This window comes from Pseudoliparis swirei, chromosome 16 (assembly GCF_029220125.1).
Source record: "Pseudoliparis swirei isolate HS2019 ecotype Mariana Trench chromosome 16, NWPU_hadal_v1, whole genome shotgun sequence".
Classification (NCBI taxonomy): domain Eukaryota; kingdom Metazoa; phylum Chordata; class Actinopteri; order Perciformes; family Liparidae; genus Pseudoliparis; species Pseudoliparis swirei.
Window position 1 is genome coordinate 23,233,425 of NC_079403.1, and position 24,907 is coordinate 23,258,331.

Sequence of the window (24,907 nt, forward strand, 5' to 3'; positions counted from 1 at the left end):
CTTTCATTCATAACGGTGCAGAGTTATGCGTCAAATATCGTATAACGATGCAACTCTTCTGTTTTTTCATTTTATTTCCCCAGGCGTATCCAACAGTGATCTCACAGTGAGACACGTCCATCCCACATCGGGTAACTTTGGGATTTGTGGGTCTGCTGGGTCCTATCATCTCCCCAGACCCCATCAGGGCCAGCAGGACCTGGGACTGATGGGGAAACCCTACTGTCAGTACGGTGCGGCGCCACTGGGGGCAGGTGGTCTTGAGGAGCTGAGAGGTAGCCGTGGATTTGTTGTTTTATGAGAGTTTACTTACTTTACCCAGTTTAATTACCTTCGCATTGAAAATGCAGAAGGTTATGTTTTGATCGCCGTGTATTTATTTATTTGTATGCGTGTTACTCGCATAACACAAAAAGTATTAAACCGAATCTCATGAAATTGGGTGGGATGATTGGTTATTATCCGGTGGCCATTTGATTAGATTTTGGGATCGATCGGGTCAAAGGTCAAGGTCATGAAAAGGTCAATCTTCTTTCTACCATAGCACGGTCAATTTGTATCCAATTGGCATGCAACTAAAGCCAAAATGTTCATAATTCAATGCCCAATCTTGTGATGTGCGAAGGTAGGCGCTCTACCGAGTGCCCGATCTAGTTCACTGTGTTGTCGTCTTGTTGATATTCTTTGTCAGTTGCCATAACTAATTATACATGTGGGCAGTTTGTTAAATTCAAGCAACATAATCTTTCTCTTGTGCAAATCTGAAAATGGCCACAAGCAGTTTAACTCTTATTTAGTAATTAATGAAGTCTTTTGCGTCTCTTGCGCTCACCGACAGCTTCGCCCTTCTCCACCACCAGGGGGCAGCGTTGCCCCGCATCGGCTAATCCCCGTCCCTCTGTTGTCCTCAGGCCAAGTGGTGGTGCCAGAGGAGCTGCGGTTCCCCCACGCCTGCTGCATCGGCATCGCCTCCCAGACCTCCCTCAGCCTCTTCAACCCCTCCGAGAGGTGGCAGCAGGTGTCCATCGCCGTCACCAGCCTGGCCATCGATGGAGAGAAGGTGGGCGGGAAGCAGAGCAACTCTCTTCACAATTGTTTTCAAAATATCAGGCGAAAACCGGCGGGAAAATGATTCAACTACCCGTTTTTTTTCTTCTTCTTTCCGTCCTCAACGCCAACCCCCCTCCAGGTGGACAGCTTGCCGTACCAGTGGCTCATCGTGAAGAACAAGACCATCATCGCCCCCAAGAGCACGGAGGAGCAGAAGGTGCTGTTCATCCCTCCCCAGGCCGGCGTGTACCAGTGCGTCCTCAGCGTTTGCTCCTGGCCCGCGTCGGCGGAGACGGAGGTCGCCGCCCGGGCCGACGTCTTCGCCAAAAGGGCGGTGCTGTTTGCCATAGCGGAGAATCCCACAATAGAGGTGAGAGGTCGCGGCTAAATCGCACGTGAAAGACGTTTAAATTCCACGGGGACGTCAAGTCAACTTCATTTTGATTCTCAGGTTGACGTGAGCAGTTCTGGCTGTCTGGATTTTGGAGACCTCCCTGGAGGCAGCGCCACATCCCTTCCTCTGAAGCTGCTCAACAGGACTCGGGCCACCGTGCCCATCCGGCTGGTCATCAGCGCCGTGAGTCAACAGCCGTTTCTACTGGAAATCCACCAATCGACTCTTTCTCGCACAAGTTAGACCTGCGGATTTCCAAAGAACTGATATTGAAGCTTTTCTTCTGCACCACAGTAATATACACTTTTTTTAATCCCCAAGGGGAAATTAGTTCTCTGCATTTAACCCATCCTTAGTTATTAAGGAGCAGTGGGCTGCGGTGAAGCGCCCGGGAAGCAACTGGGGGTTCAGTGCCTTGCTCAAGGACACTTCGACTTGCAGCTAATGGGGAGAGCGGGGATCGAACCCACGACCTTGCGGTTGAAGGACGACCCTCTTACCCCACTGAGCTAAAGCCGCCCAGTCTCGTTAATAATGTGTGAACTGTCAAACAAGTTACATTTTCTCCCTTTTAATGTGTTATTGTCATCTCTTGTGGTTATTTGCGTCAAGTTAATACATGATTGTATTTTTATTATTTAAGATTTGCCTAGTTATGTTTTAAACTGCTTGGATCAGAATTCCCTCCTTTTTTTTTATAGCTGTGAAAACATCTATTCAATTCATTTTTATACAGCCCAATATCACACATTTACAAATTAGCCTCAGAGGGCTTTACAGTCTGTTCACATACGGCATCCCTGACCTTTGACCTCACATCGAATCAGGAAAATCTCCCAAAAAATAGAAAAAAAACCTTCACTCTATGCATTCTAGTGTATCGCATGACGGGAATGAATTGCAATATAATACGGGTCCGACTTATTTTTGACTTTGGATAGCATTATGTCTTCCTCAGTCACAGAAATATGAGATTGATGGGTGCATCTCTAATTTCTACTTGTCCTGAAACCTAATCTAATCAAGTTATCTCAACACTGGATTCAATTGTTCTTAACTCTGAGGAAATTAAATAGTTTTTATAACGACCTTCTGAGGAATAAGGTGGCAAATACAAAAGATGCTGGTGGTTTTTTCAGATTATTTTGTTAGAATGAAACTAAATTGGGTCGCGTTAAACATGCCGTTCAAATCCATACAGAATGTTGGCCGGTAAAAGCGTAAACACACCAGCGAGCTTCACGAATAACATCTGAAGGGTTCAAATGTCGTCTCGTTTCCTCCAGAACGCGACGGCGTGGCGATGCTTCACCTTTTCCACGCACCCCGTTTCCGTCACGTTGGAGGCGGCGCAGCAGGCGGCGCACGGGGCGCCGGTGCCCTCGTCCTCGGTGATGAACCACGTGATGCACGCCAGCTACGCAGAGGTTAGAAATGCAAAAAAATCTTTTAAAAAAAACCCTCAATAAGCACCTGGGGTCACGTGTGTATTATCTAATGCTGCGTGAATCTAAAGCTGCTTCGTCACTCGTGATGCATCGTACTTTATTTTTCAGAACCCACAGAGCTTCATGGTCTGGGTTCACTTCCGGCCCCCTCAGAAGTACACGGTGCCTTCAGGTAACCGGCCACACGGCGCGCTTTATGATTCCACCGGGGTGATCAAGTATTGGTATTTATTTTTATGCAGTATAAAAAGGATTATAGTACCCAGAAAATGCTCTCGGTGATTTTAAATGTATGTGTTCATTTCTTGAGTATATAATTATTTATTATATTAAATATTATTGAGTCGCCCCTTGGTGGTCAGGAGAGAGAATGCAGCTTTAACACATGAAGCATAGACTTCTATACAACCAGAGGAGTCACCCCCTGGTGGTCAGGAGAGAGAATGCAGCTTTAACACATGAAGATAGACTTCTATACAACCAGAGGAGTCGCCCCCTGGTGGTCAGTAGAGAGAATGCAACTTTAACACATGAAGCATAGACTTCTATACAACCAGAGGAGTCGCCCCCTGGTGGTCAGGAGAGAGAATGCAGCTTTAACACATGAAGCATAGACTTCTATACAACCAGAGGAGTCGCCCCCTGGTGGTCAGGAGAGAGAATGCAGCTTTAACACATGAAGATAGACTTCTATACAACCAGAGGAGTCGCCCCCTGGTGGTCAGGAGAGAGAATGCAGCTTTAACACATGAAGCATAGACTTCTATACAACCAGAGGAGTCGCCCCCTGGTGGTCAGGAGAGAGAATGCAGCTTTAACACATGAAGCATAGACTTCTATACAACCAGAGGAGTCGCCTGGTGGTCAGGAGAGAGAATGCAGCTTTAACACATGAAGATAGACTTCTATACAACCAGAGGAGTCGCCCCCTGGTGGTCAGGAGAGAGATTGAAGCTTTAAGACACTTCTGCTCTGACTTCAGTGAGCAGTCCGCTGCATTTCCATCTTTGGTTGATTTCGAAGACGATAAGTTGGAAAGTGAGACGTGTGGCAGACCACTGGAGGCCTTCTTTTTTTTTTATTGGGTTTATTTAATAAGGGACAGTGCACATTAATAAAAACATTTCAGTAAATGTGCCAGAGTTATTAGCCAAGAGGCTGTTTTTCATCTGTAGTCCCTTTTTTGCCAAATATTTTCACAATGCAAGAAAACCTGCAGAGCAAAACCAAGAAAATAGTACACAAGTAGATGAAATACAATTAATTAAATGAAGTAAAAAGATAATTCCCCCCCCCACCCAAAGAGAAAACAAAATAAAGTGTTGGTGCATAGGACGCTGACACGGCGCAGAGAGAGACCACAATGACGCATAACGGAAGAGCTCCAAATGGTCCTGTAAAGATGCAAGTGCAGCACACTTATTTGTTGTGGAAATAGTTCAATCCATTTATCTGTAAAGTTACTACGGTAACTATTTTAAAATCCCAAAGCAAAGCCCCGTCCTCTCCTGCTAACCCGCTGAGCTTTGTGCTTGCCAGGAGAACTCGGGCCGGCCGACGAGTACAGCGCTCGGGTGGACATCGAAGTGGACTCTCCCGGTCCTTGTCACGTGATCAGGAGTATTCCCCTCAGGGCCCGGTCGGGAACGGCGAGGGTCCACGCCCCGAAAGACCTCCAGGTAGGCCAGGTTTTATTATTATTTAATGTTCCGGCTTGTAGCTCCGCACACAAATACATGGAAAAGATATTTATGGAGCAGCTCGTTTTCTTTTGGCCAATCAGATGTAACTTAACATTTCTGAACCAGAACAATGTATATTTGAAGAATACAGAGGGACTCTTGTCTTTAGCTCATCGGTGGCGTTGCAACAGGCCGTATTTTATCTGTGATGGCAATTTGCAAAAGAAATTATAAACCATCATCAGAGCTCTAGAAGATTTATTCGTCCCCTTTTTTTTGTGCCGACACGACCATGTTGGAACCGATTGAGGTTTGTGAATCGTCGTGTTCAGTTACTTCATATTTCTTTCAGAGCTCTGAGCCGCTCACACTTTACAAATAAGTCAGTTTGCCGAACAGGAAGGAGAGACGGGGGGTCGTGGTTTAGAGACGCTTTAACACACGCACATTTTTTTAAAGTCGGCGCACGGGACCCACCTGTGGATGTTTCTGTTTTTGCAAAAGTGGACCTGATGGGAGATGTTTTATTGTATTTAACATAAAGTTTTATTCCTGCTCCTCTTGTCTAGACCGTCAGTCTGTCTGCGCCGGCCGGTAAATCCAGCCAACAGATGCTGCCATTAAAGAACGCAGGAAACATCGACGTGCAGCTGAAGCTCAAGGTAATTCTGACCTTTTTCTTATTATTAGATTTGGGATTTGGGTAAGCCTGTGACATTCTGGACTCGGACTGTCACACACGCGGTGGGGATTCAATGATATTTTGTTTTCTCCATTGGACGACACGGCCGAAAAATCTCATCTCTTTCCGAATCACACCACGATTTATCTTAAAAACAAACGAGGCCGACGAAGGGATTATTAACTTTTATCAAATTTACGGTAACTTTTTTTAAAACGGGAGTTAAAAGATGTTTTTCCTGAAGAAAAACATTAAAAATAGATTAAACACGTTCTCATGTTGGATGCGATCCCATTCTCATCCCAGGACCCACGGCGCTTGTGTAATTACCCAAGAGAAAGTGCATATTGATTTAAATTTTTACAAAAATAAAAAATCAATGGTGCTAAACCATTTAAAATGATTAAATCATTTTACGCCCAGCTCTCTATCTACGCCCCGTCTTTTCCTCCCAGGTTCTCCCTCTTCTTCCCACTCTTCTTCCCTCTCATCGTCTCATTCCTTCCCGTTTATAGGGCAGCGACGCTGAGGACTGTTTCTCCGTGGCGCCCGATGAGCTGTCTCTGAGGATGGGAGAGGAGAAAAGCATCGCCGTGTCCTTCAAAGCACAAGGAAGCAGGAAATGTCGAGAAAGGTACACACACATGTATTTGCTGTTGAAGTAACCAAACGGCGCAGAAGAAGAAGACCAGTCTGATTTTAATCAAAGTACAACATTTCAATGAACTATTCATATGCATCCGTCTTATTCCCTCGAAACGTGTCGACTCCGGGATCCACTCTGTTGTGCTTGTTGCGTTGCAGCCTGCTCACCATCTTGGTGCTGCCGTCGGGTCCTCAGTACGAGGTAACCCTGAGAGGACAAGTTGTCCCAGAGGACTCTGGGAAACCCACCGTCATCCCCACTGCGGTCGTCTTTGGTGCCGGCGTTGCCAACGACGTTCCGCCAATTCTCTCCAACAAGCAGTTCGTAGCCTGGGGAGGGGTTACTCTGGGCCGAGCTGTGTACGCAACTTTTAAGTTCCTCATTCATTTTACCTGGTTGCAAATGTGTATATATATATATATATATATTATTTTATCATTAGATATATATATATATATTATTTAAAAAATGTTATCAACAAAATATACATATGTATTATTATATATATATTATTTAAAAAATGTTATCAAAAAATATACATATATATATTTATATATATTATTAAATATATATTTATATATATTATTAAATATATATTTATATATATTTAATAAGCTATATATTTTTTACATTTTATTAAATAAACATATTTTTTTATTATTAAATATATATTTTTTAATTATATATATATATATTATTCATAGGAAAGTAATAAATAATAGAAAATCCAGGCCCAGTGGACCTGGAGATTCTACTCATTCTATTACGGCTTGTATAATGTTATTCATGAGAAGGGACAGAGCGTCTCCACAGGGAGTGTTATTTCTCAGATGCTATTTCAACATAATGCACAATTTACAGACGCCAGTAACGAGGCTCAGTCCCCCGTAGAAATCCTTCTTTTACTGTTTACCTGGCTGCAGGTTGGACTTGAATAGAGGAACCTTTTTTACATAATGACTCCATCTCAAATCAAAGTGTGTCGAAAGCACACGTAACTCACACACAACTCCAGCACACTAACCTGAATCACACAACCGACCGTCTCCATTGTTCTCCAGCCAGCAGAAGCTGGTTCTGAGGAACAACTCCACCAACGCCACCCAGCAGCTGCGGTTGCTTATTCGGGGTCAAGACCAGGACTGTTTTCAGGTCTGTTGTAATATTTGCACATCTCAAAAAACATGTAATCTCTTTTCTTCCTTGATAAGAGCATCCTTTGACATGTGGATGCATTCATGCGTTATTAAAGGAGTACTGCACCGAATAGCATTGTTGGACTTCTAATAGATTGTTTTAAATAATCGTTCTAGCCGAACCATAGACGATGTCTGTCTGTCTTCTGTGCATTCATCTTCCTGGAGCCTCGGTCACAGATGAAAAGGCCTCCAGTGGTCTGCCACACGTCTCACTTTCCAACTTATCGTCTTCGAAATCAACCAAAGACGGAAATGCAGCGGACTGCTCACTGAAGTCAGAGCAGAAGTGTCTTAAAGCTTCAATCTCTCTCCTGACCACCAGGGGGCGACTCCTCTGGTTGTATAGAAGTCTATGCTTCATGTGTTAACGCTGCATTCTCTCTTCTGACCACTAGGGGACGACTCCTCTGGTTGTATAGAAGTCTATGCTTCATGTGTTAAAGCTGCATTCTCTCTCCTGACCACCAGAGGGCGACTCCTAGGGTTGTATCGAATATCGAAGTCTATGCCTTATGTGTTAAAGCTGCATTCTCTCTCCTGACCACTAGGGGGCGACTCCTCTGGTTGTATAGAAGTCTATATATTGACTTTTTTTTTAAATGTATTCCCTCAATAAACATTGTAAACATGAGTTTATGTCTCTCTCTCTCTATCTATCTATCTCTCTCTCTATATATATATATATATATATATATAAATGTTTTCTTCTCCCTCAGCTCCAGAGCATGTTCAGTCTGGAGGAGCGTCTGACCCGACACGGCGAGCTGTCCATCCGGCCCAAAGAGGACGTGGCGGTCCACCTGCTCTTCGCTCCCACCCGGGTGGCGTGCATGTTGGCCAAGCTGGAGATAAAGCAGTCTGGAGGCCGGCCCTCTCAGCCCGGGGTCAAATTCACTGTGAGGATGGCGTGGGGGGCGGCGGGCTCTCTGGCTTCTTTCTCTTTCGTCGGCCATCTCTTTGCTTTTCTAGAAAAGGGTTTTAAGTTTTATTTTCCCTTCCAGATTCCTCTGTCGGGCTACGGCGGGACGAGCAACATCATCCTGGAGGACCAGAGGAAGCAGGCGGACGGATACGTGGCGACGCTGAGCGACGTCGCCGTCGGCCGCGTCAGCAAAGTGTGCCTGTGCGTGAGGAACACCGGCTCCAGGGCCGCGTTCATCAAAGCCGTGACCTTCTCCGACGTGCAGAGCCGGGCGGTCATGGAGCCCTCCGTCATCAGCCTGGCGCCCTCGCAGTTTGTCCTGAAGGAGAGGACACAAGAGGTACGGGGGAATACCACGAGGACGCTGAGATAACGGGGTTCCTACGGTCACGGAAAACCTGGAAGAGCCCTGGAATTTTGTCAAATGGTTATTTCCAGGCCAACGTTTTGGTAAAGTCATGGGAATGTGTTATATTCATATGTGCATTTACGCTGAGATTTAAATAATTAATATACTTTTAAAAGAAAGACGCTCAAAATGTATTATCAGACTATTTTTTAAACTCTCAAATATAATAATCAGCAGAGGGCTTACAAGGAAAAAATCCAATCAAATTGTACCTTTTGATCAGGGTTCGTAAAGTCACGTTATATTCATATGTTCCTTTACGCTGAGTTTTAAATAATTAATATGCTATTTAAAAGAATGACGCTCAAAATATAAACCGGCGTACGCTCTTTCATACTCGCACCTTAACCCTTGTGTTGCCTTCGGGTCAATATGACCCGATTCAATGTTTAACCCTCCTGTTACCTTTATATTTACTAACATATTTTACCCTTGAGGTCAATATGACCCCAGCTATTAAAATCTCCAGAAAATTATTAGAATTAATATTGTTTTCCAAGTTTAAGTGTGAGGTACTTTATGTTTGTTTGTTGACTCCCGAAAGAACACCGACATTAAACATTGAATCGGGTCAAATTGACCCGAAGGCAACACAAGGGTTAACTGAAAAGACATAAATGTTTATTCTCTTTAATCAAACTATTGTCTCATTCATTTGAGTCATTTAAGGTTTTATACTGTATGCTTTGGATTTCTAATTGTTAGTTTAAATACGACATCTTCTCACTTTTTTATGCATGCTCCGAGATTTAAGCGTCTTTGAGTATTTTGAAAAGCGCTAGAGAAATGTAATGTATTATTATTATTATTATTATTTCACAAAATTGAAAATTGGGTAAAAATTTGATTTACGTTCTGGAAATCTGTTGGTCAAAAAGTGCCTGAACCCTGAAGATGATCCCATATTCTGACCAGAGGAGGCCCTTCTTTAGTCTATCGCTGTAATTGTTACTTTTTCTTTAGTAAATCTCTTGTGTGCCTTGTCCATGTTACTAATTCAGTGTGTGTGTGTGTGTGTGTGTGTGTGTGTGTGTGTGTGTGTGTGTGTGTGTGTGTGTGTGTGTGTGTGTGTGTGTGTGTGTGTGTGTGTGTGTGTGTGTGTGTGTGTGTGTGTGTGTGTGTGTGTGTGTGTGTGTGTGTGTGTGTGTGTGTGTGTGTGTGTGTGTGTGTGTGTGTGTGTGTGTGTGTGTGTGTCAGGTGATCACTGTGCTCGTGAAGTCCACCCAGAGAGAGCGGGCCCTGTGTCAGTCGGCCAATCCGCTGCTGGCGACCGTCTGCCTGTTCTGTGGAGACGAGGTCTCCAGGCAACAGTACCGGAGGTGAGCCGGCGCTCTGGGGGATATTTAGGCTGTTTACTCTTCATCACTTCTTCTTTCAGACGGAAAGAAAACATCCACCATACACACCCACATGTTTATTCTACTTTGTCAGATTAAGTTTCCGTTTCTGCAAACGCCTCATGTTGAGTATTTAAACTTTTATATTTCAGAAATCTTCTACTAGAAATAAAAGATTGTTGTAAATATTCCACTGGGAAAGTTTCAGTGACAACTAGTAGTTACATTGACTAGTGGAAAGAAAACATTGTGTGTGTGTGTGTCTAATGTATGTGTGTGTGTGTCTTGCAGTGTGTTTGTGTCTAGTAATGTGTGTGTGTCTTGCAGTGTGTGTGTGTAGTAATGTGTGTGTTGCCTACAGAAGCTTTGGGAGCTGGACTGTAGATTTTAATAATATAAACCTCTCAGGTGCTGATGATAGTTTCTAACTCCCGTTGACGTGTTTTCTTCAGATTGCTTCAGAGCAAACCGGAGTCGGTGCGTAAAGCTCTGTCTGAGAACAGCCTGCTGAGGCACGTCAACTTCAACGAGACGTTCCTGGGAGAGGAGCACGTCACGGAGAGTAATGTCCAAATAGTACCCGTTAAAATATATACGTAGTAATACTATAAAGTTGTTTTATCTGCAAAGTCTTCACATCACCGAAGAGGGAAGGAGGAAGATGCTGGAAATGACCGGTGTCGCACGTCTAAAACATGGCCGCCTCTCCTAACTCCTCCCCCTTCTCCGTAGCCTACGACCTTCCCCAGCGGCCCAACGAGGCGCACATCTTCTACGGGAACATGAACAAGGTCGTGGTGTCGTTGTTGGGAAGCGCCAAGAGCGGAGACGGTGAGCGGAGCGACCACGCGGAGCTGCTGCTGCCTCCCTCCTCCTCCGCCTCCTCCAACGGGTACCAGCACACCCCCAACATGACACATACATGTTGAGATATACATGTTGAGATATACATGTTGAGATGTACATGTTGAGATGTACATGATGAGATGTACATGTTGAGATGTACATGATGAGATATACATGATGAGATATACATGATGAGATGTACATGATGAGATGTACATGATGAGATGTACATGTTGAGATGTACATGATGAGATATACATGATGAGATGTACATGTTGAGATGTACATGTTGAGATGTACATGTTGAGATGTACATGTTGAGATGTACATGATGAGATATACATGATGAGATATACATGTTGAGATGTACATGTTGAGATGTACATGTTGAGATGTACATGTTGAGATGTACATGTTGAGATGTACATGATGAGATATACATGTTGAGATGTACATGTTAAGATGTACATGTTGAGATGTACATGTTGAGATGTACATGTTGAGATGTACATGTTGAGATGTACATGATGAGATGTACATGTTGAGATGTACATGATGAGATATACATGATGAGATATACATGTTGAGATGTACATGTTGAGATGTACATGTTAAGATGTACATGTTGAGATGTACATGTTGAGATGTACATGTTGAGATGTACATGTTGAGATGTACATGTTGAGATGTACATGTTGAGATGTACATGTTGAGATGTACATGTTGAGATGTACATGTTGAGATGTACATGTTGAGATGTACATTGAGATGTACATGATGAGATATACATGATGAGATATACATGTTGAGATGTACATGTTGAGATGTACATGTTGAGATATACATGTTGAGATGTACATGTTGAGATGTACATGTTGAGATATACATGATGAGATGTACATGTTGAGATGTACATGATGAGATATACATGATGAGATATACATGTTGAGATGTACATGTTGAGATGTACATGTTGAGATATACATGTTGAGATGTACATGTTGAGATGTACATGTTGAGATGTACATGTTGAGATGTACATGATGAGATGTACATGTTGAGATGTACATGATGAGATATACATGATGAGATATACATGTTGAGATGTACATGTTGAGATGTACATGTTGAGATATACATGTTGAGATGTACATGTTGAGATGTACATGTTGAGATATACATGATGAGATGTACATGTTGAGATATACATGATGAGATATACATGTTGAGATATACATGTTGAGATATACATGTTGAGATGTACATGTTGAGATATACATGATGAGATGTACATGATGAGATATACATGATGAGATGTACATGTTGAGATATACATGATGAGATATACATGATGAGATGTACATGATGAGATGTACATGTTGAGATGTACATGTTGAGATGTACATGTTGAGATGTACATGTTGAGATGTACATGTTGAGATGTACATGTTGAGATATACATGTTGAGATGTACATGATGAGATGTACATGTTGAGATGTACATGATGAGATGTACATGTTGAGATGTACATGTTGAGATGTACATGATGAGATGTACATGATGAGATGTACATGATGAGATGTACATGTTGAGATGTACATGATGAGATATACATGATGAGATGTACATGATGAGATGTACATGTTGAGATATACATGATGAGATGTACATGAGATATACATTTTGAGATATACATGATGAGATATACATGATGAGATATACATGTTGAGATGTACATGTTGAGATGTACATGTTGAGATGTACATGTTGAGATGTACATGATGAGATGTACATGATGAGATGTACATGTTGAGATATACATGTTGAGATATACATGATGAGATATACATGTTGAGATATACATGATGAGATATACATGATGAGATATACATGTTGAGATATACATGATGAGATGTACATGATGAGATGTACATGTTGAGATGTACATGTTGAGATGTACATGATGAGATGTACATGTTGAGATGTACATGATGAGATGTACATGTTGAGATGTACATGTTGAGATATACATGATGAGATATACATGATGAGATATACATGTTGAGATGTACATGATGAGATGTACATGATGAGATGTACATGATGAGATGTACATGTTGAGATGTACATGTTGAGATATACATGTTGAGATGTACATGATGAGATATATTGTTGTTGTTGTTGTTGTTGTGTGATGCCCAGCGGCTCGGCGAACGTCAACGTGTCTCTGGACGTGCTGCCGGTGAAAGGCCCCCAGGGTCCGGCTCTCAGAGTGGCGGAGCCCCCCTTAAAGGTACGGCGAGCCCCTCTGCAGCAGCTTCACTGTGTTGAGCAATGAGATGAATCTTTAGTTCCGCCGCTAAAGAGTTTAAAATGCGTAAAGCTTCTTGTTTTTGTTTTTTCCTTCAGGCTTCAGAGTCCTGGACCCTCCGCCCGGAGCAGCTGGTGCTCGCAGCCCCCACCATCAGTGAGCGGACGCCACCTTTCAAAGGCCTCTTATTGTTGCCACTTGTTTTCAATGCATGTTTTACTTTTATTGTGAACAGCATGGAAACAGGAAGTGCTTTTACTTTGAAGACAGGAAGTAATGCTACGTGCTTGTTGATGGAAACAATATTGATGTTTAGTGAAAAAATATACATGATGGGTGCAAGAGCGCGTTCTAAATCTCAACAATTTGCATCACTGCAATTCATCAGGAAAGTGATCCGGTCATTTCACTTATGTGGCATTAAACCTTTTATTCCATTTATTTTGCTGCCGTTTTTGTTTCTTTTTAGACGGCACGGCCTCCACCAGTCAGGTTCAGATCCGGAACCACGCGTCCAGAGAGCTGAGCTTTGACCTGTCGTGGCCCGCCCACTGCCTCACCATCACCCCGCAGCACGGCGTCATCGAGCCCCAGTAAGAACACGCCTGGTCATATAATAATAATAATAATCATTTATTTTATATCGCGCTTCTCTAGACACTCGAAGTCGCTTTACAGTTCAGAGTCCAGTAGTATATCTGCATTTACCAAACTGGACAGAGTTTAATTTGAGGTGTATGTATGTGACGTCATCATGGCGCCACTAAATGATGGAGGAAGGAAGAGGAGAAGGGGGGAAGAAGAAGAAGAAGAAAAAGGGGGGGATGAAGGGGGGAAGAAGAAGAAGAAGGGGGGGATGAAGCAGGAAGGAAGAGGAGAAGGGGGGGAGAAGAAGGGGGATGAAGGAAGAGGAGAAGGGGGTAAGAAGAAGAAGGGGGATGAAGGAGGAAGGAAGAGGAGAAGGGGGAAGAAGAAGGGGGGGATGAAGGAAGAGGAGAAGGGGGTAAGACGAAGAAGGGGGGGATGAAGAGGAGAAGGGAAGAAGGAGATGAAGGAAGAGGAGAAGGGGGGAGGAAGGAAGAGGAGAAGGAAGAAGAAGAAGAACGTGGAGGAGGAGAAAGAAGAAGGGATGAAGGAGAAGGAAGAAGGAGAAGAACGTGGAGGAGGAGAAAGAAGAAGAAGGGGGGGTGAAGGAAGGGGAGAAGAAGAAGAAGGGGATGAAGGAGGAAGGAAGAGGAGAAGGGAAGAAGAAAGGGGGGATGAAGGAGGAAGGAAGAGGAGAAGGGGGGGATGAAGGAGGAAGGAAGAGGAGAAGGGAAGAAGAAGAGGGGGATGAAGGAGGAAGGAAGAGGAGAAGGGAAGAAGAAGGGGGGGATGAATGAGGAAGGAAGAGGAGAAGGGAAGAAGAAGGGGGGATGAAGAGGAGAAGGGAAGAAGAAAGGGGGGATGAAGGAGGAAGGAAGAAGAGAAGGGAAGAAGAAAGGGGGGATGAAGGAGGAAGGAAGAGGAGAAGGGAAGAAGAAAGGGGGGAGGAAGGAAGAGGAGAAGGGAAGAAGAAGGGGGGGATGAATGAGGAAGGAAGAGGAGAAGGGGGGGATGAAGGAGGAAGGAAGAGGAGAAGGGAAGAAGGAGAAGGAGGAGGTGGCTGAAGGAGGAAGGAAGAGGAGAAGGAGGAGGGGGATGAAGGAGGAAGGAAGAAGAAGAAGTCCTCCTCTTTTTTTCTTTTAGTTTCATCCAGCTAATGATTGTACTCTTTCCTCATCCCATGAATGTTTTGTGTTCCCCGTTGAACAAGGTGCCAGCTGCAGATCTTGATCAGCCCCAACCCGTCACTAGCAACGAAATCCACCCCGCTGCCGTGGAGCGGGCAGATTTACGTCCAGTGTGACGGCCAGCAGAAGGTACGAGTCGTGAGCCGCGAGGACTCTGAGGGAGAGCCGTGGTCGTGTGAGGAAGCAGTCGGAGCGTCGGCTGCAGTGGATGACCTCATCAGTGTAGAGACAGAGACGTGTGCTGCTGTGGCTCAGCTGCTATATTTAGAATATTTTCACCGCTTTACGTCGTTAACGATGAGACGTGTCCGTCTTTAATTCTTTTCAAAGCCGCGAGATGGTAATTTTGCTTCTCAGAAAACCCAAAGTTTCTAGTTCTTTGTCGCCTGGTTTGATTAGTTTATGATCTTTTATTGTCTATTTGGTTTATTATTTTCTCAGATGGATATTTAACTTTTTCTTTAAAAAATGTTATTTTTCTATTTGGGCAGCCTCCCAACAAATAGATTTCCCACAGTTGTATCAGTAAACCTAGAATACCAATAAGCATCTTGAAGTCACACACACACACCGACAAGCAACGCTCTTAATCTGAGCAGTGAAATCTCTTATTTTATCCGGTGTTATGTCCACAGCAGCACATTGCTTTGCTCCCGACTGGTCCTCCGAACATCTTCTGTAACATGTCCTACTGCCCCTTTAACGACGTGTGCATTGTGTCCGCTGGTTCAGTTCATTAAGGTCCAGATCCGTAGGGACCTGGCTCTGGATGTGTCGGCCACCCCAGCAGACGCCACCCTGTCGGCGCTGCCTCCCCAGGCTGCCACCCCGGTGCCGCCCGTGGCCAGGCTCGCCGCCCGGCTCTCGCTGCCTCCGCAGACCCCTCAGGCGCCTCACGCCCCGGTGGAGATCAGCTCCAAGACCATCAAGTTCCCCACCACCACCTCAGGGGACACGTCAGGTAGGGAGGGGGCGGACCAGGGGACTGATGTGGGTTCACACTCTTATCCCGAGCTTCTACGCCTTTTTGTAACTTACGGTCCACTTCTGATCGTGAAAATAAATGCATCTCCTGGCCACCAGGGGGCGACTTCTATGGTTGTAAAGAAATCTGTGCTTCATGTGTTAAAGCTGCATTCTCTCTACTGGCCACCAGGGGGCGACTCCTCTGGTTGTATAGAAGCAGGGTATGCTCAGGAATATTTGGGGATATTGAGAATATATATATAACTAACTTTGAAAATAGTAAACTTTTAACGATTTAGCAGTACCGCTTTCTGCCCTGTAGGTGGCGCTTTGAGCGACCGTGTGTGTGTGTGTGAGACTCAGACTGTGCTCCTCTACTTCAGAGGCCCAGCTGGGGGTGCAGAACGGGGACGGTGAAGTGAGGTGGTACCTGTCATCATTTGCTCCTCCATACGTCAAGGTGCTTTTCCTTCTGCGTTCAGTTTACTCTTCTCCTCTTCATCATCCTCAAATTATGTAATTTGTAGTTCATGTCTTTAGATTCCAGATGTGCGTGTAGCCGACCCACGTTAGTAATGTGTTTGTGTTGTAGCGTCAGTGTGACTCGGGTCTCTCCTCCGCAGGGCGTGGACCACACCGGAGACGTCTACCGGGCCACCTACACGGCCTTCAGGTGCTCCGGGGTCTCAGGCACCCTGGGGGCCTACGAGAAGATGCAGGTAGGCGGCAGGCGGCCTGAGCCGAGGGAACTTTAGACGATGCTCCATTGATGAAGTTCAGCTTTCCTCCCGCGGCCACGTAGAAACACACACACACACACACACACTCACACTGCATTCACAGTGAATCTGTACTTTCAGGGCATCTAGGTATGTAAAGACGCTTTTTACAGGTGAAAATCCCCAACAGCTAGAACCCCGTTATGAACGAAGACCTACCAGAATACACTTTTCTGCTTTTTTAATTGTGTCCATCAATGTTTTAATGTGTTGTACGGCGACCTTGAGTGCCTTAAAAGGCGCCTTATAAAATAAATGTATGATCAATATTATTTACTTTAATTAGTTTTCTTTAGCCCAGCGTCAGTGGCTAAAAACAATAATAATCAAACAATGGATTCATGTTATTTCTGCCTAATAAAATTTTGAATTTCTTTTATAGTTTAGGACTCGTCACACATTACAGACTTCTTCAGTGCTCCTGAAATATTAATCACGTAGAGACAGAATGACATGCTGCTGGAGAGACGACCAACAACAGACGGATTGGAAGCTCATTCTGCGCATGCGTAAAATGCGTTAAAAAAACAAAACTAATTAATCCTGTAATTTAATCATAACGCGTTATTTTTCACAGCACTAATCATAATATCTAATAACAAATAATAATACTGTAGCGACCCTGTGAAGTGGCTGTCAATCACAGTGTGGCACCGTGCGTGCTGGTCGAGGGGGCGGGCCTGTGATTGGCGGAGTAGAGGGGAGGCGGGGTTAACCTGTGGGAAAACGGGAGTTACGGGTGGTTGACGGGAACCGTTGTTGTTGACGTTCGAGCTGCTGAGCTGAGAGGAGCACGGCGTGTCGGTGTGGCTGGAAACGGCACTGCAACTCATTTCTCTTCACTGCTGCAGTACAGGTGGAATTAAAGTAACACCAAAAAAGGTCCAAATCATCCTAACAGTACTTCGGTACAAAGCCCTAATCCGAGTGGACCTTACCATTACCCACAATGCTCCGGGGTAGCCAACTCAGCCACATCAAAAAGCAAATATCGTTCAAACTAAAGCATTGGGAAATGTGCGGACGGTTTCTGTGACGTGACCGTGAGCTCTGGAATATATCACACATCAACAACAACAACAAAAATTTAAAAAAATTACAATATTTGCACCGTGACTGAGAATGGTGGTTCCTTGCACTACTATAAATAGCCCTGGAACACATTGTCATATTGTAGTTCAGCCAGGGTGTCAGTTTGTCGCTGCTCAGGAGGGCCTGTACATACATACCCACGGGAGGCATCCAGGGCTCAGGCAACGGCATCGGAGCCCGAGCCCTACCTGCGAGCATGGCTATAGGGAGCGTGCAACGGCGACATTGGCCTCCAGGGGCCAATGGCCCCTACAGCGCATGTGGTGTAATTGCAGGTCGAGTGCGAGCCGAGGGTTTAAAGAAGCCTCTCGAGAGCAGTATGGAGTACTGACTGAGTAAGAAACAACTGAGGCTGAACACTGTTTTTTAACTTTAAAAAAAATGCAAATACTTTTATCGTATATATATTATGAAAAAAATAATAAATAAAATATATATTTAATTTGTATTATTTATTTATTTCTTCATTTTAGACCCCCCCCCCCCCATGCAAAAACTTTTATAGTATAAATAAATAATACACGTGTTTCAATACTTTTTTTTTCTACCACATATATGTTTTATATATATATAATGTATATATACATATATATTCGTGTATATATATTAAACAATATATATATAAAATATTTATTTATTCATAGGGGTGTAAGTCCCCAGGTGGCGTTGTTGCTTCCCTTTCATTTCCCCATCTCTTAAGGCTTTAAATTATTCATGACTGATATTTAGTAAAACTAACCAGAAGTTTATTACAGGAATCAGCTAAATGTAATCCAAAACAAACAAAAACCAAAACATGCACAACTAATTCACAACGGTCAAACCACGCAAAGCAGAAGTAAAAAAAACAAAAAACAAAATGGGGGACAAATCCAATCTTGTTTGCAGCTCCTTGTTGTCTAAAATAAACAGTTTTTGTTTATTGTGTGGCGTTTCAGAACGTGACAATTTTTTTCTTCTCTTTTTGGTTTTATGTGCTCAATACAAGCTGCCGTTGCTTTATGGTCCACATGAAAGCTCTGCAGCAGTAAAGAACTGTTCAGAGTTATGAGGTCGGCCTCTGAGATCCTCGAGGAGTAAAACAATCTTTTTAGAGGGTGAAATCTATCGTGATTTCTTTCTCTCGCGGTCTCTCATTGCTCTCCCAGGTGCCGATCACGTTCCTGCCCCGGGACCGAGGGGACTACGCCCAGTTTTGGGACCTGGAGTGCCACCCTGTGTCTGAGCCCCAGCAGAAGACCAGAATCCGGTTCCAGCTCTGCGGCACCGTGAGGACCCGTTCAGCGGACACACGTCTGTCTGCATGTCTTTTCTCGGGTGTATTCACCAACCTGCTTGTTTTGAAGGGAGTGAAGTCTGGACCAGTGGAAGGACCGCAGGAAGGAGACTGCTCTCTGGTGAAGACCGAGGCCACGGTCAAGACCAGGAAGAGAGTCGACGCCTCGGCGGGAAAGACCAGGTGAGACCTATTTCTTTTAAGCCCGGGTCCTGTTTTTAAACGAGGTTGCGTCTCGTCTTCGGGGGCCGGTTATTTGCTCGCGGTTTGAACCCATTTTCTATCTTTCAGTCAGGAGGAAGTTGCGCGGCGGGGCGTGTACGCGCCTCAGGAGCTCTACACCTTCCCGGCCACGCGGACGGGCGAAGCCAGAACCCTGAAGGTCAACATCCGCAACAACTCGGCCGACACGCACGAGGTGAGGCCTCGTGAAGACACGCTCGCCTCCTCACTGAAGTGCAGCATATGTATATTTGTATATATACATATAAATGTGTATTTATAAATATGTTTGTATATATTTTATATATATATACAAATATTTAAATATAAATATTTATTTATATATACATATTTATTTATATAAATGTATTTATATATAAATATATATTTTATACATATTTAAACATATTTATATAAATATATTTTCATATAAATAAATGTATTTATTTACATAAATATATTTATATATATATAAATATTTATTTATATAAATGTGTGTATATATAGATATTTTTATACATACATATTTATATACATTCATTTATTTAAATATATTTTAATATAAATACATTTATCTATAAATATTATTATATTTAATTATACATAAATATTTATATACATATGAAGCAGTTTCTATCAGAGACAAATATGAGCTGAGTTTTCGCGAGGGAGCCTTTTTTTAAATTCTTTTAATTTGAGTTCTGGATATTGTCTAAAGATGCCTGCATCGAGTTATCATTTAATTCAATGTTGCACGTCTTGGTTGTGTTTTTCCTAAACGATGAACGTCGTAACCCCCTGACGATTGTCCTTGAGCTTTGCATGGATTTGTGTTTTGATGTTTGATGTGTGGCTTCTCTAATTGACTTGCAGCTGAAATTTGTAAACCCCACGGAGCCGTTCCACATCAAGCATTCCAAATATTCCCTCAGGTGAGTCCAGCGGCCGTTCATCCCAGACAGACACAGCTGGGTGACGCATTGGGAAGGAAACTCAAGGTTATTCTTCTGTTCCTGCTTTTCCGTTTCGGAGCTTTTGGTTTTGCAACACAGATTTCTCTCTCGTGGGTCCGAGCCGCTCGGTGCTCTCGTTTTAGTCGGGAATAGTTTCAGCGTAACTCGAGACTCTGTAACGTAGAGTGTGATGTTTTCCCACTGCTCACCGGGAGATGCTGGGACTCGGAGGACGTTCCTATATGCGGCACGCCGTCCAGGCCGGGTGCTTTTCCATCACTAATCCCCGTTGTTGAGAATAACAACATCGTCATTATGACTTTTTGTATCTCCACTGTTGCCTGAGCCGGCCCTGCAGCAGGTGTGTGTGTGGTGAGCCCCCCTACTGTGTGTGTGTGTGTGTGTGTGTGTGCCCCTCCCCTGCACGTTGTGGATCTTGTCATTTCCAACATTCTTTTTGTAGTTTTTTTTTCTTTCTTGTGTTTTATGGCTATTTTTCAAATTCCAGCACAGGGGGCCATTTTATTTATTTTATTATTTCACCGGCGCGCCACATCGACATCAAGCTGAATCTTTAAGTTTCATTATGACGCCACATCACAATCGGTCATTTGTCATTTTTAGAAAGCATGTTAAGAAAAATGACAACAATCCGGATATTGTGATCCTATATGAGAGAAGACGGACTTCTTTTATGAAAACTGCTGAAATCACGAACCCCACCGACCGTCCACCGTGTGGTTCATCAGCAATAAGCCAAATGAACGCAGCCGGTACGAGCCAATCAGAGGCTGAGGAGGGCGGGGGGGGGTGGAGGTCAATCAAATCAACCAAAGTCCTGTAAATAAAGACCGGGCCAGACTAGTTGCTGGGTACCGTCGCTTTAAGCTGCATCAACAGGCCGCCGGTCCTTTCATAAAAGATGTGTTCATGTCAACATGCACGTCTGTTTCCGTTCATGTTGAAATGTTTTTTCTTGACGATCCATCTCTTGACCCCCCCCCCCCCCCCCCGTCAGGTCGCAGCACTACCTGAAGCTCCCCGTCCAGTTCAAGCCCACGACGGCAGGCCGCCACGCCGGCTCGCTGCTCGTCCAGTCGGAAACGAGTGGAAGTCTCGTTATCCAGCTGACCGCTGAGGCGACGGCTTGAGTCTGACCGCCTGAGACTCCGCCTGAGACTCCGCCTCCTCACGGTGAGGACTCGAGGCTCCACTGGAAGAAAACTAAAAATAAACGATCGCTTCCCGTTTTCGCGCCCGAAGCTGAACCGGTTTGTTCTGACCGGAAATCATTTAGTTCTGTGAAGCGTCACTTTGCTCGTTCCCCGAGTCACGGAACGAGGCGGCGGCGGCGCCGGCCGGGATGCGTCTCTTTGAGTCGGCCTCTGGCTCCGGGCCTCGACCTCGACTGAGTCATTTGAACACGACCACATGAGATTTAAAAGACTTTAAAATCAGAAGCTCTTGAGGATCCGTCTTCGCTTCCCAACGCGTCCCGACACATTCGGCACCGGCGCGGTTTCCTCGTCTCGGCGCGGCGGCGGCCTTTTGTCGGCGGCGCCGTGCGTCGGCTTCTCGGCAACCTCCCAGGCGGTCCAGATGTACTCTGTTCAGCCGGGTCGGCGCCATCAGGATGGTTAATGATTGTGATTACCAGCTGAACGAGTCTCCCTCAGCTCGCCGCCTCGGTGTGGTTGCCATGGCGAACACGCCGTTAATCACCCCTCCAGTCACAGGAAATTACCTCCCTGCATCCTCTTTTGGCTCTGGGGCAAATGGACAAAATTGCTTCGGGGGAGGGGCGCGGGTGAGGGGGGGGGGTGGTATTGGATTCACAACCATAATCAGTTTTGTAACTGTAATATCACGGGGAACACGCGTGTGGAGGGAGCAGCGGCGTCCTCCTCGCAGAGCCCTCCTGATTGAGACACACACTTTGCACATGCTTTAAATGGCATATAATGTAATATATTGTACGTAGACATTTTAAATAAAGTTTTGTGACGAATAGCTCGGCTGGCTTTTCAATCGCATCGTCGTCGGAGAAGAAAGTGACTTGTGAAATAAATATGTTTTGATGTGTTTGTTTACCTCCCGGCGTCGAGCGTCTCTCTTCTTCCTCGCCGTCCTGTGGACGAGGACAATAAAAACATTATAGTATATATACATATAGTGTATATACTACAGTATAAACATTAAACTGTGAATAAAAGATGAGGATGAAATGGGGTTAAAGCAGCATGACATTTTGATGGCATACACACGTGATGATAATGCACTTTATTCATATAACTTTTCTAAATGCAATAAAACAGTAATAAAGTACAATAATGATAAATATATCGTAGTTTTGAGGAGTTATTAGCATGCAGCATATTGCTGGAAGTATTACAGAAGAAGTCTGACATGACATCACAGACTCTCATTCATTCCAAGGTTTTATTAAATTACTTTAGATCCCGTCGTGATTTAGGCTCTGCTTTACATTTAATTCAATTCCATTTAGTTTTAATAGCCCACAGATTACAAATTAGACACAGAGCTTTAAAATCTCTACACATCCGACGTCCTCCGTCCCCGGGACCTGGCATGTGGTTTAACATCCTTTAACTCACCACTCGGTGTGTATTATAGACTTGTACAACTATTTCATCATGTGTACTCAAATAGGTTTAAGCTCTATAATTAGTTGTATTTCTCTGTTTTGCATCTGCCAGAAAACAGCTGGATTTAAAGAGAAGCACCTATTTATTAAGACAAATATAATAGTGCTAGTTTGCCCAGAGCTCAGGAACGAGGCTGCAATGCCGCCCTCCGCCTGCAGGGGTCGCCAGAGCGCCGCCGCTGCTTTGCAGTTTGGATTTCTGAAGTCTGGCGACTCACCGCCAGACTTTAGAGGAGCAGAGCGGCGGCGCCGCGCGCGAGCGTTAACAGGTAGGACCCCCGCGACCCCCCCCCCCCCTCCCTCTCTCTCTCCCTCTCCTCCCTCCACTATAGCCATGCATGTGTCGGTGCCATGCTTCCTGCTGTGGGGCCATGCGGGCTGCGGTGCTGCTGGCTGGTGTGTCTGACCGCTAGTGGGGTCTGTGTGTATGTATGTGTGTGTGTGTGGGGGGGGGGGGGGGTGTCCAGAAAGCAGTGCTAAGCTAACGTGGGGTTAAGTTAGCAGGCTAGCTCACACCACAGCCCCCCCCACACACACACGTCTGAATGCGGGTACCTGGCGTCTTTATGCAAATGAGGTGCGTCTGATTGGTGCAGAGCTGCGTGTTGAACTGTGGAACCACAGTGATGACCTCCACCCCTACACGTGCTCATTCCATGACAATAATCATCATTTCATAAAACACTTCTTTTAAGATGAAGATGATGATGATGCTCAATGGGGATGTACGCCCCCCCCCTTCAGATTTGACCCTTTAAACATGTTTACAAGGTTAAAGTTAGATACACAAACTAGGAAATTGAAGACAATTTGTGCATAAACCTTATAAAAATCATGCGCAGTTTTTATGGTTAATTTAAAGTAACATTATGCAACAATTGTACCTTAAAATAACAGCTTGAAAAAAATTGTGCCACATCATTTCTTGGATTCTGACTTCGTCTGGTCATCAATACAAGTGTATGCGAGGCTGCATCTATCGTAACTGGGTATTTACGACACTGAAGTAAACGTTAAATACCTCCAAAACTGAAGGGGGCGCTAAAAGGGAAAAACTCCATTATGGGGCTTTAACACACACACACACACAGAGGGTGAGCAGCTCCGCCTTTAAGGTCAGCTCTGGCGTGCGCCGGCTAACCAGCGAAAGTCGGCGAGCAGGCCACGTGTTTTCGGTTCGCCCGTTGAGAGCCAGACGTCCATCTGTCTGTTAGGGTCCCGTTTCTGCCTTCTCGTGTGTGGGTGTGTGTGTGTGCACAAGTGTGTTTCACCCTTTGCCAATTAGCGGCTTCTCACCTCCCGAGGCGAGAGGCCGAGTGTGTGTGAGACGAGGGGGACTTGTTTGCCGCTGACCGCCCTCAACCTGAACGCTCACACTCACTACCCCACCCGACACACACGCACACACACACACACACACAGCTCCAGCCAGTTGTTGATAATACAGCCTTGTCTGTCTCGAGCTCATGTGACGCGCCATAAAACACCATCACGGTACTGTGTCGGCGGAGCGACGGCGCGAGACGGGCGAAGACGAGTGCCAGCCTGCGCCGGCGTGTGTGTGTGTGTATGTGTATAAGTGTGTGTGTGTGTGTGAGAACAAATACTCTGTCGGGTATGTCTAAATGATGTAAAGCGTGCGTGCCTTTAAGAGCGGTAACCGCCTCAGAAAGCCCAAAGCGCCTCATCCAGAGTCGGTTGAACAGAGTTTTTCTCCACGGAGCCGTTTCCCTGCATGTAATCATCCAAAATTGATCGTTGGCGCTGCTGTATAATTAATCACGGAAAAATTCATTATGTTTACGCGACCAGCTCCGTTTTCTCAGTCTAATCTTCTCTGCTTCAACGTGGGAATTTATTAGAATTTTTTTTGTTGGGAGAAACAGCTTGATACCACATTTTCTTTTTAAGTTATTTGGAAATCCATTAAAAAGAACCCGAAAAAAAATCAATCTCCTTTTGAAAAGTACGAAGCAAGATTTTTATTTCTAAACCCCAGTTGGTGCCCGTGATACGTCGATCAAAGAAGTGATTTGGTAAAACATGATATGTTCTTCTGTGTTGTCCTGAGCGTTAATCCCACATTCAGAGAACACAGATGTTGCCGCTCAGGTTTCATGGACGGCAACGTTCCTCTTAACAGTATTCTACGTGTGATTGAGGCTCTTCTCCAACTTAGATTATTGTTCTTTTTCTTTAGAGAAATCAGTCGCACTCGACACGGGAATTAAAGGCGGTGTTGGAGCCATTTTTAC

The 24,907-nt window shown here is 44.6% G+C and overlaps 1 protein-coding gene across 2 annotated transcripts in view; it reads left to right on the forward strand.

Annotated features, from left to right (window-relative positions):
* Positions 1 to 22,077, forward strand: part of cep192 (centrosomal protein 192) — a 38,929-nt gene extending 16,852 nt beyond the window's left edge. Inside the window, exons 25-52 of one of the 2 annotated variants that reach the window (XM_056434799.1) lie at positions 84 to 275; positions 912 to 1,060; positions 1,190 to 1,420; positions 1,502 to 1,627; positions 2,731 to 2,871; positions 3,001 to 3,064; positions 4,432 to 4,571; positions 5,144 to 5,236; positions 5,772 to 5,890; positions 6,061 to 6,261; positions 6,964 to 7,054; positions 7,818 to 7,997; positions 8,103 to 8,363; positions 9,630 to 9,751; positions 10,222 to 10,331; positions 10,502 to 10,661; positions 12,819 to 12,909; positions 13,026 to 13,083; positions 13,397 to 13,520; positions 14,723 to 14,828; positions 15,432 to 15,660; positions 16,049 to 16,125; positions 16,289 to 16,384; positions 18,685 to 18,804; positions 18,883 to 18,995; positions 19,104 to 19,230; positions 19,908 to 19,966; positions 21,006 to 22,077. In XM_056434799.1, coding sequence (XP_056290774.1) covers positions 84 to 275; positions 912 to 1,060; positions 1,190 to 1,420; positions 1,502 to 1,627; positions 2,731 to 2,871; positions 3,001 to 3,064; positions 4,432 to 4,571; positions 5,144 to 5,236; positions 5,772 to 5,890; positions 6,061 to 6,261; positions 6,964 to 7,054; positions 7,818 to 7,997; positions 8,103 to 8,363; positions 9,630 to 9,751; positions 10,222 to 10,331; positions 10,502 to 10,661; positions 12,819 to 12,909; positions 13,026 to 13,083; positions 13,397 to 13,520; positions 14,723 to 14,828; positions 15,432 to 15,660; positions 16,049 to 16,125; positions 16,289 to 16,384; positions 18,685 to 18,804; positions 18,883 to 18,995; positions 19,104 to 19,230; positions 19,908 to 19,966; positions 21,006 to 21,138 — 3,713 coding nt within the window. In that variant the 3' untranslated portion in view covers positions 21,139 to 22,077. The remainder of the gene's footprint in view (positions 1 to 83; positions 276 to 911; positions 1,061 to 1,189; positions 1,421 to 1,501; positions 1,628 to 2,730; positions 2,872 to 3,000; positions 3,065 to 4,431; positions 4,572 to 5,143; positions 5,237 to 5,771; positions 5,891 to 6,060; positions 6,262 to 6,963; positions 7,055 to 7,817; positions 7,998 to 8,102; positions 8,364 to 9,629; positions 9,752 to 10,221; positions 10,332 to 10,501; positions 10,662 to 12,818; positions 12,910 to 13,025; positions 13,084 to 13,396; positions 13,521 to 14,722; positions 14,829 to 15,431; positions 15,661 to 16,048; positions 16,126 to 16,288; positions 16,385 to 18,684; positions 18,805 to 18,882; positions 18,996 to 19,103; positions 19,231 to 19,907; positions 19,967 to 21,005) is intronic. The other variant, XM_056434800.1, reaches the window with a different exon arrangement.
* The last annotated feature ends 2,830 nt before the right edge of the window (positions 22,078 to 24,907 follow it).